General features: G+C 57.3%; 1 protein-coding gene across 1 annotated transcript; it reads left to right on the plus strand.

Moving 5' to 3' along the window:
- Positions 1-446: 446 nt before the first annotated feature.
- VEGFA (vascular endothelial growth factor A) lies at positions 447-16,442 on the plus strand (the record flags this gene model as incomplete). The annotated part of the gene is made up of 8 exons (XM_040473637.1): positions 447-1,124; positions 4,211-4,259; positions 7,467-7,663; positions 8,408-8,484; positions 8,811-8,837; positions 10,740-10,811; positions 11,936-12,067; positions 14,508-16,442. Coding segments are annotated over 8 exons (1,254 nt in total), but the record flags the coding sequence as incomplete, so codon positions are not given.
- Positions 16,443-17,761: the final 1,319 nt, after the last annotated feature.

Consider the following 17,761-nt stretch of genomic DNA (forward strand, 5'->3'; position numbering starts at 1 on the left):
AGGAGCGCAGAGGCTTGGGGCAGCCGGGCTGCGAGGAGGCCGCGGCGCGGGGGGCGAGTGGAGCCGGCGGCAGCGGCGCTGGGTCGGGAGGCGCAGCGGCGAGGCGGACGAACCGGCGGGGTCACTAGCCAGAGGTCTCCGCACTGGAATTTGATATTCATTTATCCAGGGTTTACCCTCCTCTTTTTTTTTCTTAAGCAATTTTAAATATCCACATTTTTTCCCGTTTTAATTTATTTTTGCTTCCCATTCCCCGCTTAAATCGGGCCGACCGTTTGGGGAGATTGCTCCTTTACTTCTCCCAATCACTTCGGATTTTGGAAACCAGCAGAGAGAAGAAAGAGGTAGCAAGAGCTCCAGAGAGAAGTCGAGGAAGAGAGAGAGACGGGGTCAGAGAGCGCGCGCAGGCGAGCGAGCAACGACAGGGACAGGGGCAAAGTGAGTGACCTGCTTTTGGGGTGACCGCCAGAGCGCGGCGTGAGCCCTCCCCCTTGGGATCCTGCATCGGACCAGCAGCGCTGACGGACAGACAGACAGACACCGCCCCCCGCCCCAGCGCCCACCTCCTCCCCGGCCGGCGGCCGAGGGTGGACGCGGCGGCGAGCCGCGGGCAAGAGCCGGAGCCCGCGCCTGGAGGCGGGGTGGAGGGGGTCGGGGCTCGCGGCATTGCAGTGAAACTTTTCGTCCAACTTCTGGGTTGTTCTCGCTCCGGAGGAGCCGTGGTCCGCGCCGGGGCAGCCGAGCCGAGCGGAACCGGGAGAAGTGCTAGCCCGGGCCGGGAGGAGCCGCAGTCGGAGGAGGGGGAGGAGGAAGAAGAGAAGGAAGAGGAGAGGGGGCCGCGGTGGCGACTCGGAGCTCGGAAGCCGGGCTCATGGACGGGTGAGGCGGCTGTGTGCGCAGACAGTGCCCCAGCCGCGCGCGCGACCCAGGCCCTGGCCCGGGCCTCGGCTCCGGGAGGAAGAGGAGCCCGCCTAGGCGCCGAGGAGACCGGGCCGCCCCGCAGCCCGAGCCGGAGAGGGAGCGCTAGCCGCGCCGGCCCCGGCCGGGCCTCCGAAACCATGAACTTTCTGCTCTCTTGGGTGCATTGGAGCCTTGCCTTGCTGCTCTACCTCCACCATGCCAAGGTAAGCGGCCGTGCCCACCAGGCGTCGCGGGCCGCTTCGAGCGCCTCTCCCCGCTGGGGACGTGCGTGCGAGCGCGCGCGTGGGGGCTCCGTACCCCACGAGGGTCCTTGGGCACCGGGCGCGCGGCTACCCCCTCAATCCTCGTACGTGTAGGGGGAGGGGGCGCGCGCTAGGTGGGAGGGCACCAGGATAGAATCTCACCGCCCACGCGGGCCCTGCCCACCCACCAGAGTCACCGCACGTACGATCTGGGCCGACCAGCGGAGGGCGGGAGCCGGAGGAGGAGGCCGAGGGGGCTGGGCTTGCGCTGCCGCCGGCGGCTGAAGTTTGCTCCTGGCCGCTGGTCCCCGACGAACTGGAAGTCCAGGCAGCGGGGGCGGGAGCCGGAGCCCAACGGGCAGGGGGGTGCCCAGACCTTGGACCGAGGGAGGGCTGAGAGCGTGGAGGGGGCAGGGCGCGGGCGAGAGAGGGGGCTTGCTGTCACTGCAGCTCGATCTCTTCGGCCCTCGCCACGAGTTTGAGAAAAGTTTCGGGGTGGGTTGCCGAAGGGACCCCCGGTCTCCGCCGGGCCACCTGCGCCAAGGCACCCCCGCCCGTCCCCGCTCGCGTCCCGCTCGGTGCCCGCCCTCCCCCGCCCGGCCGGGCGCGCGCGGCGCGGAGCCGATTACATCAGCCCGGGCCTGGCCGGCCGCGTGTTCCCGGAGCCTCGGCGGCCCGAGCGGGGAGCCCCGGGCGGCGAGCGGCGCCCCTCCCCCCGCCGGCCCTCCACGGGAAGGTGACCTCTCGAGGTATCCCTAGCCAGAGGATCTGGAGAACCCCCCCCCCCCCCGTCCCCAGCCCCTAGCCCTCTCCTGTGCTAGGAGGAAATTTCTTGACACCCCTTCCTCATTTCTTCCCTAAAGTGGAGAGAAGCCCCTGCCACCTTTCTACTTTTCACTACCCTCTGATGAGAAGACCCGTGTAACCCGCCTCTGACCCCAGAAGCCAGGGAAAGGATGATCACTGTCAGAGGTCGGGGTGCAAAGGCCCACCCTGGTGCTTTGTCAGACTACCTAAAGTCCGGACTCGGTGACAGTCTGCTTTGCTCCCCTCCCCCACACTTCCGAGCTGTGCCTTTAGCTTTTATAGGGATGGGCTAAGGGAGGAATTAAATAGTGTCATTATTCCACTTCACTTTACACTTTTTGGAAAAATGGCTTAAATTTTGCTGTGATATGGCTAGTGTGGGACCAGCTTTCCCCGCACCTTTGGAAGGAGCTCCTGCCAGCCTTGCAAACACACTTTGTCCTGGTGAAATGGGGGGTGTTGGAGCAGGAGCAGGTGGTTTTTTGGAACTCCAAACTTGCCCACCCAACTTGCTTCTCAAAGTCACCGAAGGGGTCCTTTTATGCTCTTCTCTTGTACCTTCCCTCAGCCAGAGTCCCCTTGGAGAGAGGCAGAAGGAAGGAAATGGGCTGGGGTCCCTGCTGCCACTCTGAGTTCCTCAGACCCTGGCACAAAGGCCTTGGCTCCAGGCCTCCAAGGAGGGGGGGAGGAGGGGGAGGAATGGCAGCCTGGCCACACTGTGACCTTCAGAGGCCCCCAGAGAAGGGCACCTGGCCTCTCCCTGCCTAGAGCCACCCCTCCCAGTGCCCCCTGGCCTTGGAGGGGGTTAAGAAGTTTCTGTCCCCTTTCCTCATTGGGGCCCAAGAGGAGCGGAGGACATAGAGAGAACATTGGCAGAAGGAAACCGGAGGGTATCGTTGGGATGGGTGAGAGGCAAAGTGGAGACTCCAGGGGGTCCCTGAGGGAGAGCTGCAATGGAAGTCTATCCAGCTGGGATCCTGGAAACTGTTACCTGACCTTGGCCCTAGGGACAAGGCTGGGGGATCTGGGGTGCCCTGGAGATGTGTGGGAAGGAGACAGACAGACAGACAGACAGTGAGACTCTGTCAGGGGGGTCTGCAGTTCCGTGGGCTGGAGTACAGTTCTGCTGCTGGGGATCTGCCCCGAAAGAAGGGCAAGTGAGGTGGCCAGCTGGTGAGAACCAAAGGCCTCCTTGAAGGGCTGGGAGAAGCCTTTGCCTGCTCCTAGCTGTCAGGTCCACATGGTTGGGCTTGTTGACCTTCACAGCTTGTGGGGAGGGGAGGAATGATCTTGGGGGGGTGGGGAGGGATGGGGAGGATAGGGGAAGCCTCAGGCCTAGGAGGTGCAGGGGGCCCCCTAGGGGCTGGGTAGTGCTAAGGCATAGAAGGCTTTCCTGGTTGCCTTTGAGGAGAGGGCACAGCTAGGTGAGAGGGGCTTGAGACCCCCCTCAGTCTGGGAGGGAGAAGAAACCAGAGAGTGAGGTGGGAGTGTGAGGCTTGGGGCTCTGGAGATACATTCAGGCTCTGGGGAGATTTGTGTGCTGGGAGCAATGGGCTCTCCCCTCCTGCAGGGTTTCCTCCCTGGTTTTACCATCTAGACAACCTGTGGGTTTGCTGAATATACCTGAGGATATCTGCTGAATGTTCCCGAGGAAGGAGGAGTTTGGATGGGGGAGGGTGGTTGGCGCCCTTCGTTCCTCTGCACCCCCCCTCCCTCCCCAGCACCAGCTCACCCTGGTATTTGTCATGTCAGCAAGAGAAGGTCACCATGTTGTTTTTCTCGCCCCCAGTCTTTCCTTCCTGCCTCAGTCCAAATTTGTCCTCCTATTTGACCTTAATACTTACTGTGGCTTTGGACCAGGGAATCAGGGGTCTGAGAAAATTAACTTAACTCAGCAATGGACCGTTGTGGCCAGGGGTGTGTGTGGGCGGGGGATGGGGAGTGGGGGGGAGCTGGGAGGGAGGTAATGTGGGGAAGGGGCGGGGACCTGGACAGCACAGCATTCTGGTGTTTTTCTCCTGTATTTTTAGTTTCCCACCCCCCAATATCTGCTTAGTTTCTTTCTTCCTTCAGAATTAGAGCAGCGCAGGGGTGGAGGGCATGCTCTGTGCTGTGGGGAGCCCTGCAGGTGCCTTGTTCCACTCAGCAGCTTTGGAGAAGCCAGAGGCTGCTGCCTGGGCGGGTGGCTGGGCCTTTGCATCCTGCTCATGCCCGTGTCTTGCTCTTTGTTTTGTCCTCAGTGGTCCCAGGCTGCACCCATGGCAGATGGAGAGCACAAACCCCACGAAGGTGAGTCCCCCTGGCTCTTGGGTGGGGCACCTGTCTCCCCAGGGGATGGGTGGGGAAGACCAATTCCTTTCTTTCAGGGCTATGGGGGCAGGAAGGGGTGCAGGGATGGGGATCAAGAAGGGAAGAGGGGAGCACCATGAGAGTAACCCTTTGTTCTGGAGGACTCTCTTTCCTAGTCAGGCCTCTGCTACAAATAGGACGTGTTGCTTTTTCCTTCTGCTCTTTCCAGTAAAATTTTACTTGGAGAGGCAGCCGTGAGCACAGACCAGGAAGGCAGTGTTCAAAGATCCCCGGTGTCAAGGGAGGTGTCCCTTGTCCCACCTGCCCTCAGAGGAGGATGGGTCTTCTCTGTCACATCCAACCCAGCTGCATCACACCTGTGGGGCCTCTGTGGAGGGGGCTGTGACCCTTGCTGTCCAGGAAACTAGCTGTGTGTGAGCTGGAGGTGCAGGGGGGCCCCACCTCGTGGGACCCCTCCCCACAGTCTGCATTCCTTAGCGGGTGGAGAGAAGGCCCTACAATCTCCTCTGCCCTCTGGGTGGGATAGGTTTAGGTGCTGTGAACTTCCCTCCTGGGCCAGCAGAGGGCTGGCTGTAGCTCCCAGGTGCCCCGCCCCCTGCCCAACTAGAGTCCGCCTGCCTTTTGTTCCTCTGTGGTTTGGAGCAGGGACCCTCCCATTTCTCCAGGGAAGCCCTGGCTCTCCCCCAACACTCAATGCGGCCTCTGCTTCAGCCTGGGGGAGGAATGCCTGATGCCACTCCCCCAGCTCCCCACCCCTGAGAAGAGAAGGCCCTGGGGTCTTCCTTGGGGCGCGTTTTCTGACCCAAATCCAGCGTGGCCCAGAGTAGTGGCCAGGGGCGGTGTTTGCACTCCCTGGGCCGGTGGTGATGCCCAGCCTGTTCTGCCTCCTTCCCTCAGGAGCTCTTTCCTTGGCCCGGGGCCTGGCTTCCCAGCCACTCCACAGCTTGTGCCACTCACAGCTCCTGGCTCCCAGTGTGTGCCCACCCGCCATCGGTCTCTCGGTGGTCTCTGTGGTCTGGGAGAGGCAAGCAAATGGTCTTTGTTTGCTTGGGGAAAAGATTGTCTTCAAGAAATAAGGAAAAGCAAGACAGCTTGATGTTGGAGTAGACGTATGTTTATGGCCTGTGCAGAAGTGGGACGGTTTTCCTTAGAGGCAGTGGCTGGGGCGTGAAGGGTTTGGGTGAGGTTCTCCCCTCTACCTTCCTCCGCCGCACGGCCCTTAGGGATTCCAGGGAGCTTTTCCAAGGAATTCCTCGCCTGTGTCTTTTTAGCTTCAGCAACCCACGGCCATGGCCCAGGCCAGACCTTTCTGCTTTCCTGTCTTGGGTGGGGCCCCAAACCTGGCCACCTGTGTCCCCAGCCATAACACAGTGTCAGGTCAAGAATTCTTCAGTCATCTTCGATATAGACTTGGATTAGAAAAGGGCTTCTTCAGATCCCTGGGGTTCATTCTTTTTGAAGGTGCTTTGCCTTAACCCCTCTGAGGGTGGAGGAGAGAATTCTATGCCTGTTGTCTGCATAGGGGAAGGAGATCTCAGGCAAGGCCAGGGACTATCCTGCTGTTGTCACAACTGTGGCCTTCCCCTCAGCTCCCAAATTTCGACCCACCTATTGTGTATATGCCCCCCAACCCTGCTCCCTGGGGCTCATCTTCCTTTACCCTCTGGAGGGAGGAGGAGGCTCAGCTTGTTTCTGGGAGAGGCAGGCTAGGGGGTGGCCCTTCACATGCCTTGGTGAGGTTCCAGACTGTTACCTGGGCTGAGAAAGAGTGCTTATTCACAGGGCTGGAAAGGGAAGACAAAACCCCACATTTCAGCCTCGCTCTCAGTGTCTTTAAACATGCCCCCCCCCCCCCCGCCAACCCATTTACACAGATGTGCAGTCTGAGGCCCAGAGAGGGAGGAACTGGCCCAAGGTTACACCAAGTCATGGCCTGAGCTTGGACTACTTCGTGGCCTGGGTGCTGCTCCTTCTTCCTGTGCGGGGGAAATACATTTCAGGGACAGGATTACTGTGGTGTGTGTGTGTGTGTGTGCGTGTGTGTGTGTGTGTGTGTGTCAGAGAGAAAGGGAGAGAGGGAGAGTGGCAGTCTGGGCCACAATTTGGAGTCCTCAGTCCAGGTCCTGATTGCATCTATTCTCAAGGACCCCGCCCCTGTGGCCTAGAATTACCCCTTCATGCTCCAGTGCACCCCAGGCTCCACGGCCGGCCTGGGAAGCTGTCTTTACCCTGCTCTCCCTCCAGATCAGCTTCTAGAAACGCTCCGTGGCTGCAATGGCAGCACCGTTTTTTCCATGATGCAAGCAGTTTGCCCTCTTGGGCGGGGTTATCGGTGGCTGGCAGGGCCTGCATAGTGTGCCCACCCACTGCCACCTGCTGATTCCCGGCCGGCCCAGGCTCTGTGCTGATGCTTACCGCTTTCCCAGCCTGCGTCTGGGGAGGGGTCTGGCAGGTGGCACAGCGCCCCCTTCGGTGCTTCCCCTCTGCTTTCACACGATGTCGCTTGCCTTGGGAAGGGTTCCATGGCAGAACTGATTTGAACTCTAACACTTAAGTGAAGTGTGGCCTTGGGGCAAGTTACTCAGCCTCTCTGAACCTCCAGTTCCCTCTTGGTAAAATGGGCCTCCTACTGGAACCTGATGGTGTTGTGCGGGGAGAATTGTTGGCCATGAAAACTATGGGCTACTGCACACCTTGCTCAGCATATAATAAGTGCTCATTAATTGGCTGTTGGGGTGGAGGGTGGTGTGGCAGAGGTTGTAGGAAAACGGGGAGTAGGTTTGCCAAGCTGGCTGTTGCTCCTTTCACGGGCAACTTAGATCACCCCTCAACAAGTAAACTCGTGCTCGAACTATGTCCTGGCATCGAGGCTGACCCAAGAATGCGCTCGGCTGTCATGGCGAGGCAGCGGGATCACATGTGGCAGGTTATCTCTGGCAAAACCTGACAGCCTGGTGTGATCTTTGGAATAAAACCAGGCCTTCATCAGTGCTGATGGTGGAAAGCTTAGGGAAGGATGCCAACCACAGCCGGAGGGACTTAGGTTAGAGTTTTGGAAGGACCGGCCCGAAAGTGGGTACCTCTCACAGGCACTCTGAGGGGCGGCCTTCCCAAGCTGGGCGGAGTTAGGAGCCGGCCATCTCTCGTGTGACCTGCTGGGCTCACGTGTCACCCCATCCCACGCAGTGGTGAAGTTCATGGATGTCTACCAGCGCAGCTACTGCCGTCCCATCGAGACCCTGGTGGACATCTTCCAGGAGTACCCTGATGAGATCGAGTATATCTTCAAGCCATCCTGCGTGCCCCTGATGCGATGTGGGGGCTGTTGCAATGACGAGGGCCTGGAGTGTGTGCCCACGGAGGAGTTCAACATCACCATGCAGGTGGGCATCGGCAGGGAGTGGGGGTGGGAGGGGGGGTTAGACTTGGGGAACAGGTGGTCCCAGGCCCTTTGCTGGGCAGCTCTTGAGAGGAGGAGCCAGACGTGACTTGCTCCGCTCCTGCCCCTGAGTCCGTCGCAGGGACGTGTGGGGGAGTCTTGCTTTCTTTGGAGAAAAAGATGCCTACCTTCCCCAGTCCCACAGGGGCTGACGCCTGTGACAGGAGGCCTTCTCTTCCTCTCTTGGAGGAAGAGGGCCCTTCCTCTTTGGGGGCTCTATCTGGGAAGCTGGATGAGCCTGGTCCATGGAGAGGTTTAAAAGCCAGTTGTTTGGTGCTTCGCCGCGACAGGGCACATCTCAGCTTGAACAGGGTGGGAGGGAGCTCTGAGACCCCAGGGAGGGTGGCTCTTGGGTAGCTACCAGGGATGAGGGTAAAGCCTAGAGGAAATAAAAGGAGGGGAGGGATTGGGACCGGTGAGAACGCAGGACCTGAATTCCCAGCCTGGCCAACCCGTGCAGCCATGTCTGCCCTCAAGAAGAACAGGGGCTCCTTGAGATCAGCAGGGTTGGGGACGTTGGGGTGGGCCCGAGGCTCTTTCTGGCGGAGCCCCTGGTCCCTCCTACCTCTGTCCCCCACCCCTGCTCTGTAGAACCCCTGGGTGCTGAGTGGCAAGAGCCATGGGGTGTCCCATCTGGGTATGGCTGGCTGGGTCACTAACCTCTGTGATCTGCTTCCTTTCCCTCTAGATTATGCGGATCAAACCTCATCAAGGCCAGCACATAGGGGAGATGAGCTTCCTACAGCATAGCAAATGTGAATGCAGGTGAGGATGGGGTCACGGGCTCATTCGTTCAGCACGTGGAGGCGGGGTTGAGCATGTGCCACGTGTTGGCCCATGTCCACCTTCCCACTGTGGCACCTTGGGCGACTTTAATTTTACCTCACTGTGCCTCAGTGTCTACATCTGGAAACGGGCATAATAACGCTAGGTACCCCATAGCATCGTTAGAAAGACTAAATGCGTTAGTTTGCGTCAAGAGATTAAAAGTGCGTTGATATGTCATAGTAGTGTGTGACTCTTCTTGTTGGTCTCATCACCATCTCAACCCTTCTCTGTTTTGTTCTTCTCTTTTTCTCTACCCGCTGCAGACCAAAGAAAGATAGAGCGAAAGAAAAGTAAGTAGCCATGACTTTAGCTCCTCTCCCTCTCCTTGGCCCGTTATCTTGGTTTGGGGTTCTTGGCTTCCTCTGTTGGGCGGGGGGCGGTGTGTGGGGGGGTCTGATGGCTTCACTGAGTCAGGGAGTTGGTCTCCTGAGGACTTGTGGTGGTAGTAGTGGGATTGAGCAGACTCGAGGATTATGTCTCTAGAATTAGGGACAAAACCCAGCCTGGAGCCTGAAGCTTCCTTTGGAAGAGACAATGCATTCCAGGTCTCCGGGTCATTCCTGGCCGGGACTTGAAGTTTTGGTGTGTCAGGGGGCAGTGTGGACACTGGCTCCCTGGCTTGCTCTAGTCTCCCATCACCCACCGCAGGGAGAGGGAGTAGGTGACAGAGAGACCTTTCGTGTGCCAGGGGAAACGGCCTCTTACGGCGGCTGCTGTGATGGCGCAGTTGGACTTGGGTCCGGCTGAGATGTTTCCTTGGTGATGCCCTCCTGTAGCAGTGAGGCAGGCCAGAGACACTCAGCCCTCCTGGCCAGGGAGAAGTGAGTTGAATGTTGGTCATTTTCTGAGGCTTCCAGTTGCTCAGTGTGGAGGGTTGGGTCAGGATGGAGCAGGGGGGCATAGTCTGGGGGCAGTGAGGCTTCAAAACTGGGTGAGCAACTGGCAAGGGGGCAGGCCTGCAGGGAAAGAGAATGAGAGAGAGCACCTGTGCCCTTCCCTCCCCCACCTCACCATCCTGTCTGCCCCCAAAGCTCTAGGGACATAGAAACTCCTAGGCCCCAGCCCCTTACCTCTTCCCTAAGTCCCCAACTTCCAGAATTGCTGTGGCTACCAGAACAGTGGTTTGGGAGAGCAGGCTCAGAGAGAGAGAGCGAGAGAGAGTGAGTTTGTGTGTGTGTGTGTGTGTAGACCTTCCCCTTTCCCAGTGCTTTCTCCTGGAGGGAATAGTCTGGCCCTTCTTCTCAGTGCCTTCCCCTCATTGCTTCCCCATGTGGCAGACATTCTGGGCATCCTCTGGCCTGGCAGGTGTGGAGAGTGCCGGTTCCCTTGAGGGGGACAGGCTTCAGCCTGCCCCCCTTGCCGGTTTCCCAAATGCCTGCTTTGCCCACAGGGAGAGTGGGGGGCTCGCCTGGGCTCGGAAGAGAGTCTGGTGAGATGGTGTAGCAGGCTTTGACAGGCTGGGGAGAGAACTCCCTGCCAAGTAACGCCCAGGCTCCTCCTCCCATGCCTCCCTAACTCCCACCCCACCCTACTGCCTGCCTGGGGCTCTGAGGGCACCCGTCCCCGCCTCTCGGCCCAGGGTATGGCTGGGCAGGCTGGCGCCTTTCATGTGCCGCCCTTGGTCTTGTGCCAGCTCCCAATGTAGCTCCCCCCCACCCCGTCCCACGCTGGGATTTGCAGAGGCGGGGCCCCTGGAGGGACCCCTTTGCCGTTGCACTGGGAAATGAAGGCAGGTGTCTGAAGCACAGCCTGCCACCCCCCACCCCTGCTCCCATCGCATCAAGTCTCTGCCCTCCCCAAACTCTGGCCTACCTTTTACAGTCCCCGACCTTCAGGGTCACACTTGCACAGGGTTCTGGACAAAGATCCTGCCCAGGGGGCTTTGTCCCCTGCCGGGAGCTGCCAGGAGCATGCAGGCCTGTGGGTCCTGTGCCCTCCACCCAGCCTCTGCTTCCCATCCAAGCATTGCCGGAGGCTGGGTTGGCCACCCTAGGGTGGCCAAAACGAGAAGAAGGAGCCATTGAGTGTCTGCTACCCCAGCCTGTGCATGCGTGTTCGTGTGCAAGCTCTTTCCTGGAGTTCCCTAGCCTCCCGATGCCTCGTTCCGGGAAGTGTGCCCTCCTCACTGCTTCTTTTCCTCTCCCCTTCCCCCTCGCTCTCTCTTTGTCTGTCTCTGTTTTTTTATTTTCCAGAAAATCAGTTCGAGGAAAGGGAAAGGGGCAAAAAAGAAAGCGCAAGAAATCCCGGTATAAATCCTGGAGCGTGTACGTGGTGCCTCCGCTGTCTCATTGCCTGGAGCCTCCCTGGCCCCCAATCAAAGTCCCGCCTGCAGGACCCCCTAACCCTGCCCCTGCCTTCCTCTCCCAGCTTTCCTTCTCTTCTCCCCCCAGTGTCTCTCTCTCACTCTCGCTCCACTAATTGGCACCAGTGGCTAGACCTGGTGGTGGTGGTGCTGGTCCGGGGTCGGGGTGGGCAGGTGGGCAGAGCGGGCCTGGGGGATTCAAGGAGGGGACACCGGCTTGGCTGGGCACCACCTTTCTCTCACCCACTGGGCACTGGTGGCGGGCCCACGTTGGCACGGGTGCCAGGCACTGGTGCCTGCTCACCCAACTGGTTTCCACTGCTCCAGGCTTCTGCACTTGTCTGGAAGCTGAGGGTGGTGGGGAGGGCAGACGTGGCACGAGGAAGGGGCGTGAATGACGTGAGGCAGTGTATTGTCATCTGAGGGTGGGGTCAGGCACCATATGGCAGCCCCTTCTCGTGGATTTGGGGCCTCTGGAGGGGAGCCCCATATTCTGGTCGAACCCACGGCACCCAAAGAAACCTCCCTGTCGGTTTGGAGCCTCTTCCTCTGGGTCGGAGGCTGTGGTGGGCCCTTTGGTCACCAGTGGCCTGGCCGTGGGCGCTGCCTCCGGGCTTGGCCTGCCGACATATCCCACTTCGGCCCACCTTTGGTGGAGGGGCCTGGGTGTGAGTCCTTGCACGGGGAGAAGGCGGCTCAGATTGCTGTCGCCAGCAGGTGGAGAGTCAATGTGTGCTCCTTCTGGGGTGGTGGCTGTTGGGGGCCCTGTGGCTCAAGGCTTGTACTTGTCCCCAGGGGACAGCAGTCCCCTTATGGTGGCCCTCTCCTTGCACTCTCTGCCCATCTATGTCTGCCTCTTCCTGCAGGCAGGCTTCCTAGCCAGTGCTGCCTCTTTCCGCCGCTCTCTCTGTCTTCTGCTGCAGCACTTGGATCCTTCCAGGGCATGGAAGGGTATGGGGGCCAACAAGCTGGGTGGGGGCGTAGCTGCAGACTGTTAGGGGGTGTTGCATGGTTTTTTTTTTTTTTTTTTCTCTCTCTCTCTGCTGATGCTCTAGCTTAGATGTCTTTCCTTTTGCCTTTTTGCAGTCCCTGTGGGCCTTGCTCAGAGCGGAGAAAGCATTTGTTTGTACAAGATCCGCAGACGTGTAAATGTTCCTGCAAAAACACAGACTCGCGTTGCAAGGCGAGGCAGCTTGAGTTAAACGAACGTACTTGCAGGTTGGTTCCCAGAGGGGGAGCGAGTCAGAGAGGGGCTTCACACAGAGACCGGGAGAGAAAGGAAGAGAGAGAGAGTGCGCACGGGCGCATCTGAGAGGGGCCAGCTGCTTGCTCGGCTTCTAGCTGCCTGCCTGGTGACTGACCTCTGCCTTCTCTGCTCGCAAGGCCCCTGTGGTGGGCAGCAGGTGCTGGCCTGGCCTGGGAGGGCCTGTTCAGAGGTGGCCCTGGTTGCCTGAGGGGGCAGGCTGGTGTAGCTTAATGTGATGGTGTGGACGCAGGCTGAGTGTTGTGTCCTGTGGTCCTGAGGTGTCCTGTGGTGGCTGTTGGTCCTGACGTCGTTAGTACTACCTTTGCTGCTAGTATCGAGGGCCCTTCCTGGTGCGGGGGACGCTGCCGTCTACCAAGTGCAAACACTCTCGGGGGCTTTGCCACCACCCTCTGGAGTCTGCACCGCTGGGCATCTCATCCCCTCGGTGTCTCTCATAGGGGCAGGTCTGAGTCCCTCCTAGACTGGGGTCCCAGAGGGCACAGGCTCTGGCTGTTGGTTTAGGGTGGTTAAGATATTTAACATTTGGGGACACTAGATACCTTTAATACTCCAGTAGTCATGGTGACAGCCTCAAACAACCCACATATTTCCAGATGCCCCCAGGATGGGGTGGGGGGTGGGACGTGCCCACTTTCCTTTTTTTTTTTTTTATGTTTTTTTATTTATTTCTGAGAAAGAGAGAGTGCAAGCGGGGGAGGGGCAGAGAGAGAGGGAGACGCAGAATCGGAAGCAGGCTCCAGGCTCCGAGCTGTCAGCACAGAGCCCGAGGCAGGGCTCGAACTGGTGAGCCATGAGATCATGACCTGAGCCAAAGTTGGACGCTTTAACCGACTGAGCCACCCAGGCGCCCTGGCGTGCCCACTTTCCTGACATTAGATTGTGAACTCCTCATGGCAGGGCCTGGCTTTTATTCACCTGTGTAACCCTCCAGGCCTCTGTACCACTGTCCTTTGACCACAGTGAGGACCTAGAAAGTGGCAAGTGTGCAAGTGAATATATGACTGAGTTCAGGGGGGAAGGTCAGGAGCGCAGAGCCCTGACAGTTTGGCTGGCAATCTTGATGCCTTGAATGGAGCTTGTACCAGTCCGGCCTGGGCACAAAGGCTGGGAGCCCTCTGGGCCAGTGTAAACTTCACCTAGTGGGGAGCTTACGGGGACTCCTGGACAGGGTCAGGGTACCCCCAGCTAGTCCAGATGTTCCATTATCAAAGTTCTTAGAATGTGCTTGCCTCCCCCACCCCCATGTTCGTGTGGCTTGTGGATGTTCTGGGGGCGCTGGGGATGAGGCCCTGGGGTGTTTGTGCAGACTTCTGTCTGCCTTGGTAGTGGGTGAAGACAGGAAGTGTATATGAGTGCTGGGCTTGGACTCTGCCCACCTCCAGGGTTTGATGAGGGGTCTCCACATGCTCCAGGGACCTCAGGGTAGATAAGGGACTTGTCATTTTAGGATTTCTGTGGTGATGATTCTGCAGAGATGTCTGGGATGGGGTGTCTGAAGTGACCTGGGGGCTGACAGAAGTCACCCCAACCTCTAGAGCCCTCCCCTGTAAGGGGGAAGCTTCAGTACCCCAAATTGGAGGCTTAGGATCCTCATTCCCAGGCTCTCAGAAGGGCAGGGCCAGTTGTGATCTCTCATAGTAGAGAAGGTAAAAGATAATCAGCCCCGGAGCCCGGGGCATGACGAGAAAGTTCTTGGCGTCCCCTCTGCTTAGACAGGAGCTTTCACAGTCGATGATCGTCTCTCCCCCACCATCAATTACACAGCACATGGGAAAGGAGGGGCACCCCGGTACCTGAGGCCTGCTGCTGCCAACATGCTCAAGAAAGATGGGGCCTGCAGCCGGAGCCTGGAGGGGAGGGCGTGGTGATGGGAGATGTGTCCCTCCCCACCTCTCTGGCTCCCGCTCCCGTGGGAGCCTCACTTTCCTGGGGGCAGCCCCACCCCTTGCTTGGGGTCCTCTCCCCACTCTGTTGTCCAAACCAGCCCCATAGAGGCAGAGCTGAAACCCCTCTCTCTGCGGGGACTCTTCGTTGACTAACTCGGTCCAACTTTGGTCACCACTAGCTCTGAAATGTCAAGTAGGGACTGTTCTTTAGTTCGTGCTCATTTGTTGCCTGTGATGAAATGTCCCCTCGTCCTTGTCTTGTCTCGACTAAACTGTAAGCTCTGGAGGGCAGATGGGAGTCTGGACGTAGCTACTGCTCCAGCGGGGCCTCCGTGGGCAGGGGCTGGCTCTCCCCTCAACGCTGGGCTCCTCCGGGCAGAACGATGCTTTCACCTTCCTCTCTGCTGCAGGGACTCAGGCTCCCAGGAAGGGGAGGCTGCCTGCCTCACCGCCGCGTCCCCTCACCTGGCCCTAACCCCCGGCCTCTGTTTCCCATCTCCCGCAGATGTGACAAGCCCAGGCGGTGAGCCGGGCTGGAAGAAGGAGCCTCCCTCAGGGTTTCGGGAACCAGACCTCTCACCAGGAAAGACTGATACAGAACGACTGACACAGAAACCACGCCGCCGCCACGACCACCACCACACCGCCATCATCGTCAACAGAACAATCCTTAATCCAGAAACCTGAAATGAAGGAAGAGGAGACTCTGCGCAGAGCACTTTGGGTCCGGAGGCCGAGACTCCGGCAGAAGCATTCCCGGGCAGGTGACCAAGCACGGTCCCTCTTGGAATTGGATCGCCATTTTTTTTTCTTGCTGCTAAATCACCAAGCCCGGAAGATTAGAGAGTTTTATTTCTGGGATTCCTGTAGACACACCCACCCACATACATACATTTATATATATATATATTATATATATAAAAATAAATATATATATTTTATATATATATAAAATATATATATTCTTTTTTTAAATTAACATTGCTAATGTTATTGGTGTCTTCACTGGATGTATTTGACTGCTGTGGACTTGAGTTGGGAGGAGAATGTCCCCACCCAGATCCCAACAGGGAAGAGGATGGGAGGAGAGACTCTGGCATGATCTTTTGGTCCCTCTCGGGCAGGCCAGGGTCCCCTCCCCTGCCCAGAAGCGTGCATGGCCAGGGCATGGGGGCAAATTTGGCCTGCTTTTGGGAACACCGACAAACCCAGCCCTGGCCCTAAGCCTCTACCCCGAGTCACATGGACAGACGACAGGTACAGGGACGAGGACGCTGGCTCTGACCAGGAGTTTGGGGAGCCTCAGGACACTGCTGTACTTTGGGGATCCTCTCCACATGCTGCACGGGCATCTTGCCCCCAGGGGCACTGCCTGCAAGATTCAGGAGACTGGGCAGCCTTCACCTCGTCTTCACTTGCTCTGAGATGCCCAGGAGGCTGCTGACAGATGTCTTGGCGAAGAGAAGAGAGACATTGATGGAGGAAGGGCCGCCTGGTGACAGCTTGTCCTCCAAGGGAAGGGCCTCCTGCCCTTCCCGGGTGCAGCCCAGGAGGGCCTGATGTCCTCAGACCATTGAAACCACTAGTTCTGTCCCCCCCCAGGAGACCTGGCTGTGTGTGTGTGAGTGGTTAACCTTCCTCTGTCCCCAGACCCGACCCTTCCCGCGGCACAGAGAGACAGGGCAGGATCCACGTGCCCACCGTGGAGGCAGAGAAAAGAGAAAGTGTTTTATATATGATACTTATTTAATACCCCTTTTTAATTAGAAATTAAAACAGTTAATTTAATTAAAGAGTAGGGTTTTTTTCAGTATTCTTGGTTAATATTTAATTTCAACTATTTATGAGATGTATCTCTTCTTGCTGTCTCTTGCACTCTTATTTGTACTGGTCTTTGTGTATAAAATTCATGTTTCCAATCTCTCTTTCCCTGATCGGGGACAGTCACTAGCTTGTCCTGAACAGATATTTAATTTTGCTAACACTCAGCTCTGCCCTCCCCTTTTCCCTGGTTCCCCACCACACATTCCTTTGAAATAAGGTTTCAATATACATCTACATACTATATATATATTTGGCAACTTGCGTTTTTGTGTATATATATATATATATATATATGTTTATGTATATATGTGATTCTGATAAAATAGACATGGCTATTCTGTTTTTTATATGTAAAAACAAAACAAGAAAAAATAGAGAATTCTACATACTAAATCTCTCTCCTTTTTTAATTTTAATATTTGTTATCATTTATTTATTGGTGCTACTGTTTATCCGTAATAATTGTGGGAAAAAGATATTAACATCACATCTTTGTCTCTAGTACAGTTTTTCGAGATATTCCGTAGTACATATTTATTTTTAAACAACAACAAAGAAATACAGATATATCTTAAAAAAAGCATTTTGTATTAAAGAATTTAATTCTGATCTCAAAGCTCCTCCTGGTTTCTCCTTCTCCATTGGGTCCTTGTTCTGGACTCCCTCCTGCCCCCTTTCCCTCCTCCCTTGGGGAAAGTGGCATTTTGTCTTAGGTCTGGGAAAAGGGTCCCAGGTAGGTAGGCGATGGCGTGGCCCATCTTGTGCTGGGGGCCAGGGTGCTTCCATTCTGGCTGAGCTGGTCCTGGGGGACCCCGTTCACCCTCTGCCATGATGTGGGGGGGATGGGCTCTGAAATGGGGGACAGAGAGACAGCACCTTAGACAGGAGCAAGGGCCTACCGGGAGCAGTGCTGCCTTCAGGAATCACATGATCCAGGCCCGGTCCTTTGGTTGAGGGAGGAACCGGCCATGAGTCTGAGCTTACTGCCCCGGGGGACAGGAGAGGGCTGAGTTTGGCTATGTGGCCTTGGCTGCAGTAGGCTAGGGAGTGGTAAGGGGGTGCTCACGGGGGCCTGTGACTCCACGGTGTTGTTAAGTTTTACATAGAGGGTCCGGGAGTTCCTTAAGCCCTTGGGAAATGGACTAACAGCCCTGGTTGTTCCTGAGAGGACTCCCCACCCCGTCTTGCTGCATAGGCCTTTCTCTCCTGCGGTCCTGGCCAGGGCAGAAGCTGTCTGGGTCTTTGGCATTTATGAGCAATGCTACCAAATCCATTTCCTCCTGCCTCTCTTTTATTCCTTCAAATCGTATTTACTGGGCCAGCTACCACGCTAGGGGCACGGATGCTGTTACAAATAAGATGATTCTGCTCCTCAACGATCTGGTGAGGGTGGGTGGGCGAGGAGTCACAGAAACAGTCTATAAATCTGTCAGTAGAAAGATACGTAAAACGTGAGGGGGCATCTGATCCAGCTTGGCTGAATCTGGGGTCTTCTCTTGACCTGACCTCTTGGTAGCCCCATAAAGAATGGGCAGGAGAAGACAGAACAGGGAGGGGGGAGGTTGAAGTAGATGGTCCAGGCGGAAGGGATGGTATGAGCAAAGGTATGAGAGGGGACTCAGGTGCATAGGGGTGAGGGATATTGACAGGAGAGGGGCAGGGTTAGCTTACAGGGAGTCTGCGATGCCAAGAGGCTCTGGCTTGTCGGGGATGAGCAGCATTTGAGGGGTTTTAAAAGGAGCACCCCAGCAGTGGGTCAGGCAGGAGGCAGGGAGGCCCAAAGGAGGCTGTTGCACCCCTCTAGGGGGAGGTGCTGAGGGGGTGGTGGTGACTTCTGCCTCTCCTGGCTACATTGTGAGGAAGACAGAAGGCAGGCAAGGCCCCTGACCCACAGAGCTTTTGGTCTAGCAGCCACGCATCACACCTGCCGGCTTT

This window comes from Herpailurus yagouaroundi, unplaced genomic scaffold (assembly GCF_014898765.1).
Source record: "Herpailurus yagouaroundi ecotype Mexico unplaced genomic scaffold, PumYag 139, whole genome shotgun sequence".
NCBI classification, from domain to species: domain Eukaryota; kingdom Metazoa; phylum Chordata; class Mammalia; order Carnivora; family Felidae; genus Herpailurus; species Herpailurus yagouaroundi.